At 44.0% G+C, this 10,738-nt stretch overlaps 1 protein-coding gene across 1 annotated transcript; it reads left to right on the plus strand.

Annotated features, from left to right (window-relative positions):
* Positions 1 to 732: 732 nt before the first annotated feature.
* On the plus strand, positions 733 to 6,402 carry C11H1orf232 (chromosome 11 C1orf232 homolog). Its single transcript, XM_030219420.1, is given in 7 exon segments — positions 733 to 988; positions 1,366 to 1,449; positions 5,044 to 5,141; positions 5,654 to 5,792; positions 5,794 to 5,833; positions 5,836 to 5,880; positions 5,883 to 6,402. Coding segments are annotated over 7 exon segments (603 nt in total). The 5' UTR covers positions 733 to 904; the 3' UTR covers positions 5,996 to 6,402.
* Positions 6,403 to 10,738: the final 4,336 nt, after the last annotated feature.

Here is a 10,738-nt window from a genome sequence, read left to right on the forward strand (position 1 = left end):
GATTTTTCAGTCTCCCGGGGCAAGGAAATACCTAATGCACCTGTATATAACTCACCTGAGTTTAGATTTGAAAATGTGAGTAATCAATCCCAAACATGACCATTGACGGGCAGAAGGCCTGACATTGGCTCAATATGGTCGAAAGATCTTGAGAAATACGACCAAGCTGAAGCAATTCCGAATTGTGAAAGAGATGGTGGAAGAAATGTGAAGCTGGAAGAAAGCTCTTTCAAACCAAGTGAGAATGCAACTTCCTCCTAGCAAAAGACTGCAATCACAGGAGGTGATGCCAATTCAGAAGGCAAGCAGAGCAAAACATGGACCTGCTGAAGCCATAGATCATGTGTAGAGCAGGTTGGGGGGGGGGGGAGTGTTGGCTCAGGTTTCCTCAGGCTCTCAACTCCTTCAACTTTAATGAAGTTACTGGATCTGAGCAAGATGCCTGAATGCCTGGTCACCTGAGCATCTCTGTCACTACCTGATTGTCAGATGAGACTGTGAGGGCTCCTGGGATGGCAGTGAGATCTGCAGTCTTCAAGGAGGGACTCATTGCTGACAAACGGTGCTGTAAGAAAGGGCTCCTTGGATTTACAGCTAATTGAGCCAGTAAACTGAGAAAGAAAACGGCAAATACAACTAGATTATTATCTGCTGAGCACATTGTGACTGGTCTTCTGGGTCTTGGTGGACGCAGTTGTGGACAGGACACACCTGGAATAGGATTGGTTGGCTAAGTGGACATACTGCAGAGGATCTTGTTAAACTGTTGGGTGATCTACTCACCCAAAGAACAAAATTTGCTCCGGGATTGAAAGCCAGCAGCTTGGACGTAAAGAGGTTCCTGTGTTGAACAAGACGTGGATGTTCATTGGCTGGAAAGTCAGAATCTCTCCAAGTGATCACCATGAGTCAAGGTTTCTGGAAAACATACAAAGCCAAAATGATGCAGAGCTTTGGGAATGAGCAGGATGAGGAACTCCAAGACGAGGTAAATGAGAAAGAGCGGGAGGTTGTCTTCTCTCTCATGGTGAAAATAGATCCTGTCCAGAAAGAGAGTCAGAGGGACGGAAGGAGAAAGGCTTTAGTGCTACCAAGGGTGAGAGAAGGGAGGGAATGAGTTCAATGCAGGCATGAATTATGTCTCAGAAACCAACTTTTCAAAATGATTGGGAGTGAGAAACACTCAATTCAAATTAACCTTCCCTGGACACAGTGAAAGAGTTTTCTCAGTGCTGGAGGTGCAGGCATTTATAAATGACACAGGGCTTTTCTAATGCTCCACAGCTAATCTGGAAGAAAAGGTCACCGTGGACCCTCCTTCCCTTTTCCTGTCCCCATGGTCTGCATGCTCTCTTTCTCTTTCAGAGGGAGAACCCCCAACCTATGGACTCTGACCCCACAGCTGAAATGGAGGAAGGGATCAGCTCTGTATCTCAACTGGCACGAAAGGTAGGGCAACATTTATTTATTTATAAATCAAAATCCAAAAAAATAACAAATATATATAATAAATCCATACACTTGACATGTCAACATCACATCTAGAGGTATGAATTAACCTGAGGGAAATATGATGAAAAATACAGAACTCAAGATTTAGCTTGTCTTCCCATTTTCAATACTGCAGACCTTCCATTACCATCAATTCCTTGCAAATATAATTATCCATTGATTTTAAATTCTGATAATGATTTGATCCCCACCACCTCTTCTGGGAGGCTGTTTCTTACATCCATTACCCTGTCAGTCGGGAAATATTTCTTTATTTATCTTGAGTTTACCTCTGTCCAACGTCATTCATGCTTCCTTCTTTTAGAATTGCCAGTCTGCTGAACCCTACTTTCCTCTTGGGCATGACTGAAACCTTTAACATAGTAGGGTTCTCTGAAAGTTTGTTTATGCAGCCTTGAGACTTTGCTGGAGGGAATATTGGAACTCCTTCTTGAAGTATTGTGTGATACCTGCCTTCTGCAAAATACAACCAGCTCCAGGACTATCAAGCCAGAAACTGGTTGAGTTCCCAAATACTCCTGTTTCAGCAAACCCATCTGCTTTCTCTGTTAAGGGTTACTTTCTTTAATGGGTCTTAGTTTTAGCCATTCACCTAGTCTGTTGACCAATTATCCTTTAATTTGCTTTGTAGATTGTAGGAAACTGGAGATGATTAGTGTCATTCGTCAAACATTTTCCAGGATTCATGTCACTAGATTCTGCAGACAATTATTTATTTGATTTTTATTTATTGGGATTTATTAACCAGTTTTATGAAGAGCTTCACTCATTGGTTCATGACTGCTAAAGAGCTATAGATTGTTTTGGGAATGCATTGACAGTCCGTGAATGTCATTGGGCAATTAATGGGAGTATGGGGAAATTCATGAGTGCAATCTGTCATAAGATCATGGATTTGCTAGAGATGTCTGAAACTCTGCAACTTTTTACCATACAATTTATTGCTCTTCATTTTCAAAGTTGATTTAATGAGTGGAATATCCATTAAATGATTTACAAGGGCATTTCAGGTGTCCTTGAGGTGAAGGTTCCTGGATGCCCCTCCCCAAACAGTATTCGGCACATTAAACACATAGGGCCGGATTCTGTATATGATGCTGATTCATAGAATTCATAGGCACCAGGAAGACTTGTGGGAAGCCCGTATTCTATAAAGAGTGTCTGACCCACGGGTCATGCCTAACTTTGGATGCAAGACTTATGCCTGGCTCCATCAGGTATAAGTCCAGTATCCAAAGTTGCGCAGATAGGCATTATCCTGTAACATGGCACCTAACTTCAGGGAACGCCCATGACTTACCTGTACCCCAGAACAGAACCGAATCAAAGTGGAGGCTGGGATCAGCAGAAGAGAGAACAGCAGACCACCACATGGATAGGCTTAGTGTCAATGCTTTAACTGCATCAAAGCTGGGCTTAGGATTTCTTTGATACAATTAAAGCCTTGTCACTACTCCTGTCTTTGCATGGTCGTCTCTGCTGTTTTCTGCTGATCTGCCCAGACCCCTCCCATGCCACGCCCCCTTTGAGAAAAGTTAGCTGTCATGTTATGGAATAGCGCCCAGAGGAAATCCTTGTACCACTCCAATTAAGTGCTTATTAACACCAATTAAGTGTCTAATTGATGCTTCTTACAACCCATTAATCCATTAAGTTGTGCACAGATCCGGGGATAGAGGGCAATTCTATAAGCTGTCGCCTAGACGAACACTTCATTTAGGCACTTCAAAGGTGCCATTTATTCACAGGTAGGCACCAGTGTGCACGAGGTGCTATTCTGTAAGTTAACGCCTAAGAGACATGGAGGAGCATAATTGAATGGAGCTGGCCTTCTCTAATGATGGCCCTGTAAAGCGGCATACCCGACCGTATTATCGAAACAAGATGGTCGGCCATCTTTCATTTTGATAATACTGTCGGGGACGCCCAAATCTCAACATTTGGGCTGCCCTTAGAGATAGCCACCATTGGTTTTTGCCAATAAAATGGCGGCCATCTCAAACCCAGCCAAATCCAAGCCATTTTGGTTGTGGGAGGAGCCAGCATTTGTAGTGCACTGGTCCCCCTCACATGCCAGGATACCAACCGAGCACCCTAGAGGGCACTGCAGTGGACTTCACAAATTGCTCCCAGGTGCATAGCTCCCTTACCTTGGGTGCTGAGCCCCCCAACCCCCACTCCCCACAACTGTACACCACTACCATAGCTTTTAGGGATGAAGGGGGGCACCTAGATGTGGGTACAGTGGGTTTTGGGTGGGTTTTGGAGGGCTCACATTTACCACCACAAGTGTAACAGGTAGGGGGGGGATGGGCCTGGGTCTGGCTGCCTGAAGTGCACTGCAGTACCCACTAAAACTGCTCCAGGGACCTGCATACTGCTGTCATGGAGCTGGGTATGACATTTGAGGCTGGCATAGAGGCTGGCAAAAAATGTTTTTAATTTTTTGGGGGGGTGGGAGGGGGTTGGTGACCATTGGGGAGTAAGGGGAGGTGATCCCCAATTCCCTCCAGTGGTCATCTGGTCAGTTCGGGCACCTTTTCAAGGCTTGGTCATGAACAAAAAAGGACCAAGTATAGTCGGCCAAATGCTCATCAGAGCCGGCCTTATTTTTTCCATTATTGGCCGAGGCTGACCATCTCTTAACCACGCCCCATCCCGCCTTCGGTACACTGCCGACACACCCCCTTGAACTTTGGCCGGCCCTGCGATGGAAAGCAGTTGAAGCCGGCCAAAATCAGCTTTAGATTATACCAATTTGGCCAGGCTTAGGAGAAGGCCGGCCATCTCCCGATTTGTGTCGAAAGATGGGCGCCTTTCTCTTTCGAAAATAAGCGTGATAGTGCTTGACTGCAAGTGGGTGTACAAGAGGGCAGAGCATGAGCAGGATATGGGTGTGTCTCCCAGATGCACACCTAGTTTGTAGAATACTATGAATTACATGCGTCACTTGACATGGCATAAGAGGGTGCATCGAAACATGGGCACACCAGGCCCACTTACATGCATCGGGTGCCTAGCAACTGAGGTGCCAATTTATAGACTTGCCATCTTAGCCCTAAATCTGAAACCCAAGGGTCCTTATTTACAGAGCTGTCTTCATGGTTCTCATTTGCAAATAAAGCCAATATTGGGGCATTTTTAGGCACATTGCTGCAGCATGAACCAGGAATGAGGTAGGCACGATGATGGCCATTTCAGGAAGTCATCATAGATACTGATTCACATGGGACATGTTTTTTTTTTGTGGATCTGGCCAAGCTTCAGCACCTCATTTGTTAATTATGAAATGGACACAAATTATGCAAGTGAAATGGAAGAAAAGAACAAGCCTATGAAATGAAGACCCTCAGATTCCTGTCTGACCTCAGACTCTCTGTCACTACCCAATCTTTTTTCTCCTTTTATCTTCATTTGTCCTGGCCAGCTCTGCTGTGAGGCATCATCCTGGTGCATACACTGTGTCCCATTTGCATTCCAGGAGGTGCTGCGTTGTGCTATGTTACCCTGTGTTCCCTCATTTCCCCACAGGTACAGGGAGCTGGTGCTAGAGGCTGGAGATCCATGGCATCTTTGTTTAATAAAGAGGATGAACACAAGCTCTTGACTCCTGAGCCCAGCGCTGATCAGTAAGCATGTGGTCCTGGAAAAGCAGACTGTGCTGGAATGTTTGCAGAGCAATCCATGTGGGCATTCTACTGGCCTTTCTGCTAAATTGCTGTAGTCTGATGGTCTTTCCATCACACAAAACATGGAATGGGAAGGATGGGACTTATGTGCCAGGTCATGCAGGACGCAGTCGTTCCCAGTTTGCCCATTGTACTGAAATTTCAAGTCAATGGGTGCAAAATTGGTTTAACCTCTCTGATGGCCTGCCACGCTTTTCCACCCCTTTCCACCCCCCTTTGTCATTTATTCTATTGTCGCTTTCATTTCAATATTCATTTTCATTCTTCTTCTATTACTGTCCCTCTATTCTCTCTCTCGCTCTCTCCCAACTTTTCTCAGTATCTTTCTTGCACCCTCTCCCTCTCTCTGCTCTTTTTCTCCGTATCTTTCACCATGTTTATTTTGTTTTTATTTTGAGGTCCTGCCATGCTTCTTCTCTTCTCAACCCATTTGTCCCTTCTCATTGTTGTAGCCCTCTTGCATTGAAGCCTGAAGATGATGTAGCCTCAGAGCAGACACCTGGATTATGGGACATCTTTGCCACCAAATGGCAAATGAGTTCTTCCCAGAGCAAGAACATGGCCCAGTCTGAGTTCAGTGACAGTGTGGCAAGAAACCAGCATGACTCCAGGAGACCAACCTGTAGAAGACGCCACAGCAGCAACGGCAGGGAAGCTGAAGAGGTGCTCTTCAAGTGGAGCTCATGACCAACAAGCTGGCTGAGCTGAGGAGCAAAGTGGCCCAAAGAGTAATTAGAGCTGACAAGGAAAGGAGGGGTTCTAGCCCCACCCCCTGCAAAATGACACTACACTAGGACTGTAGTACCCTGAGGTCTATAGCTGAAAAATCAGATCTCACTGCTCTGTGGAGAGCTATACTTGTGTTTTCTATTCTAGCTGAGTGACGAGATGTAATATTACCTTTTGTAGAGCTCTGGGGAGTTCTATGTTTATGTATCTTACAGTACAGTGAGATCTAATTAGTTATCCATTCTACAGTGCAACAATGTAACCATATTCATCTCCGTGTTTAGTCACACACTGCAGCAAAACCAACCTGTATCCATCACAGTCTACACAGATCTACCTGATTTATCCAGTGTGCACTCCAGAGATATGCCTGAATTTATCACACATTGCAAGACCAACCTGTATCCATCACACACTACACAATGCTGCCTGAGTTCTCCAGTGTACACCGCAGGGATATGGCTCAGTCCATCACACTGCAAGGCCAACCTGTATCCATCACACACTACAGAGTTTAGATACATGTGGGTTATCCAGTACACACTGCAGAGATATGCCTGTGATCATTACACACCCTGAAGATATAATTACTGGGTTAACCATCAGACACTGGAGATATGCACCTGAGATTATTCGTGCACACACTGCAGCATCATAGCAACATCTCTCTGGGTTGCCACTCCATTCACTCACAAATCTTCACTGGCTTGGCAGGCAGGACATTCTCTCTCTTGTTCCACTGCTCTCTCTGTCTACTGAATGGCTTTTTGTGAGGAAGAGGAGAGAGGTAAAGGGTTTGCACTAGATGTGAAATGTGCTCATATGTTGGAACGCAAATATTATTTTGTATATAGTTTTGGGGGGAACTACAGTAAGAGAGGGCCCTGCAGTGAGGGAGTAAATGGGAAGAAAAACTCTGCATGTCCGCGGTGGGGTGGGGGGGGGGGGAGGGGGGAGAGGAGGGTACTTAGCTGCTGGGTTTGGTAGTGCGAGGGAGGGAACTGTAAGTGTGAATAAGATGTTATACACATAACTCTGAAGCTTTCCTGTTCTGTGATTTGCTCGTAAGTTTGTCATAGTCAGAGTTTGATATTGTAACCTTTGCTGTGGGTTTTTTTTTTTCTTTATTTGGCACTCTGTGTCCTGATTGGTATATGTTGATTTGCTACAATTTAACCCAACATTAAATAAGTAATATGTTCCCATGCATCGGTGTTAAAGAACGAGACGATCCAATCCACACACAGAGGAGGCCACGGAATCTGGATTCCACTGGACAGTTTGTTATGAGAAAGGAATGATTTTAGAAACAAATCTCTTTCTTTCATAGGAAAGCTGTCAACTCTTGCCGAATACTCAGTGTTCGATTTATTTTGAACTCTGCTCTTGGTGCTCAAATTAGAGCAGGGCTTTCCGAATCTCTCCTATTGATGCCACAGCCACTCGTGTTTTCAGAGTGTCCACATTTCCATGGGATACATTTGTTATACACTGGAATTTATCTTATGCATCTTCATTGCGGGTATCCTGAGATCCCACTGGCTGCAAAGTCAGAAGGACAGGTTTGGGAAGTCCTGCTCTATGATAATGTCACTCATGACCTCAGCCTCACTAGCTGTGTTTACCACTCTGAATAGTCCTTTCCCCTGACCTTTCTCTAATGTATCTGGCTGTGCACTGTTGGTCAAATGTCCAGTGTGAAAAGTTGCCTTTCTTTCAGGGGTCCCAGTTAATCTGTATGGGGAATGTAATTAGTGAGGGTGTCAGTTTCACGAAATGCACTTCCACATCTGAGCTAAGTGAGTTTTTTTTGTTTGTTTATTTTTTGTTTTCTTTTTGATTTTTTTGCTGGTTTCAGATTTTAATTCTCATACTGTCTACATTGGTGTAACCTGTCAGCCCTTCACCCCCCTACATTGAGACATCTCGGACACAGCCAAGGGGAAGATGAATTTTCTGTTAATCCAGAGAGGGTGAGCAGCCAGTAGCCACAGTGTCAGGCCATGGTCATTTGCAGGAAACTGGTTGATAGAGGCAGTGATGGTCAGTTCAGCCACAAAAATGGGAAAGAAAAAAAAAAGGATGAGAGCACTGAAGAAAGATAAGCAAGAGGAAGTCTGGCATTGAAAGAAACTGCAACTAGAAATACAGAGAGATCATTTGACATTGAAAGAAGGGAGCGAGAGAGAGACCATAATGAAAGATTAGAGCACACTCAATATCTGATTCTTTCTTCCTGTTCAATCAGCATCACCTAATCTCATCAGAACCATATTTCTGTCCTTCTCTGGCATTTTGCATGCATTACACATTTTAAACCTAGAATTCCTTCCCCTCCCAGTGGGTTTCAGGGATCATGAGCATGGTCTGGGGGAGTGCAGCGAGCTTCCTGGATGATGGAGTACAGAGGAGAAGACAGCTATAACCAAGGGTTTTTTTGAGGGGGTACTTGGGGGGTACTGAGTACCGGCACCTTTCCATTGTCTGCTAAAATTGACCCATGGACGCCACGTTTTAATGAAAGAGCTCAGGCTCTACACACCAATTCTGCCTTGTCGTAGGTTCTGTGACTGATTGCAGGGGGCTGGCTATTGTGGGGTGGGTCCCTCAGTGATACCCCACCCTTGAAGGGTGGCCTAGCATTGAGTACTGACACCTTTTTTGCTAGAAGAAATAGACTGGCTATAACAAAAGGCTGTATTTTTATAAGAGAAACCAAGAGACAGAGAGAGAGCTTTGTGGTGTCCCCAGAAAAAATTATCACTCTAAACAGTGTCTAAGCATTTTTTTAGTCATAGGATTTTGATATCAAGTGATTTTAACCTGCAGCCATCATACCACAATTATGACATCAAAAACTCAGGTGTCACCTTAGTATCAATCGTCTCTTCCATGGAACCCTATCAAGTACTGTACCTTTCAGAAAAAAATGCTACTTTAAGTTTCATTTTGTAACAATAGCATCCAACTGAAACACTGCCCCCTTGTGTTGTTTTAAGTGACTAAGCTAAGTTTTCAATCTGGGAAAGACGCTGTGTTTCTCACAGTTGTTCAGCTGCACAAGGGAGGGACATCTTCTCAGCATGAAATCCCAACTATTTTATAAAACATTTACATTTTTTCAGAATGTTCTGGAAAGGTTATTTAGGCATAAATGTCAACCAGGAGAGAGAGAGGTGACAGAAAGATTGAAAACACCTCAAAAGTACAAATAAGCACAAAGGAAACCTTTCTCATTAGAAAAAAAGCGGGACGTCCCAAATCTACCCGGAGGATCCCACAGCCAGCTGGCTTTTCTACAATAAACATACATGAAATGAATTTTGTATATGCTAGATCTCCAGTGTATGCAAATTGATCTCATGCATATTTATTAACTTTCCCCAGTAACTCTGATTATTTTGAATATGTAACAATTCTTTATTTGTTTATTACACCATCACAAATTTACAAATCTGTAAAAACTCCCTTGTCCTCACTGCTTCAGTCACTCATACCATACACCACACTACATAACAATAAATACACAGTGTGAGCAATTTCAAACTGTATGGTATGAGTGATTGAAGCAGTGAGGACAAGGGAGTTTTTACAGATTTGTAAATTTGTGATGGTGTAATAAACAAATAAAGAACTGTTACATATTCAAAATAATCAGAGTACTGGGGAAAGTCAATATATATCAGTGTGACTTATTGAAGAAATTTCTCACAGGGGTAGGATGCATATTATTATGGATATCCTGCATATTATTGTGGGATCCCCAGGGCAGGTTTGGGAAGCGCGGTTCAAAAGCAAGAGGCCACAGGATAAAACTCCTCACCAAAAAGGGTAGATTATAGTAACATGGTTAATGTCGACAGACAAAGACCAAAACAGTCCATCCAGTCTGCCCAACAAGGTACCCAGAGCTGAATCTGGCACTCTGCCAGGTTCCACTTATTCATGATTAATACTGGTATACTTTATCTCGATCTCTCCCTGCTGATTTTGGGGCATAGTCCACAGAAGTCTGCCCAGCACCGATCCTAGTTCCCAACTGCTTGAGTTCATAAGTACATAAGTATTGCCATACTGGGGAAAGACCAAAGGTCCATCGAGCCCAGCATCCTGTTTCCAACAGCGGCCAATCCAGGTCACAAATACCCGGCAAGATCCCAAAAATGTACAAAACATTTTATACTGCTTACCCCAGAAATAGTGGATTTTCCCCATCCATTTAATAACGGTCTATGGACTTTTCCTTTAGGAAACCGTCCAAACCTTTTTTAAACTCCGCTAAGCTTGCCATTGAAACTCACTCCAGTATTAAATCTAGTCATGGATGCCACAACTGCCAACCAATATCTGAGCCAGAGGAACCTCCACAGTCACTAACAATGTCATTACCCTGGAAGGACATGTGAATCAGTTATAGAGACTGTCAGCTAAAAAGGTAGAATTTGTATCTATCCCATCTAGCACAGAAGCATTTTCAGCCAAATCCTTTCACACAGCATCACTTGGTAAACTGGACCGCCTAAAGGAAGCCCCAGCCACATAGCCGTCAGTCATAAGCCCCCTGCAAGCCCAGGGCCAAAGATCTGACAGGCTTGCTTCAGATCCATGGTGCAACCTCACCTGAGTATTGCATTGAATTCTGGTTGCCATGTCTCAAAAGGTATAGTGGAATTAGAAAAAGGTTCAAAGAAAGTGACCCCAAAATGATAAAGGGGATGGAACTCTCATATGAGGAAAGGCTAAAGAGGTCAGGGCTCTTCAGCTTGGAAATGAGACGGCTGAGGGGGGATACAATTGAGGTCTACAAA

The sequence above is a fragment of the Microcaecilia unicolor genome, chromosome 11, assembly GCF_901765095.1.
Source record: "Microcaecilia unicolor chromosome 11, aMicUni1.1, whole genome shotgun sequence".
NCBI classification, from domain to species: Eukaryota; Metazoa; Chordata; class Amphibia; order Gymnophiona; family Siphonopidae; genus Microcaecilia; species Microcaecilia unicolor.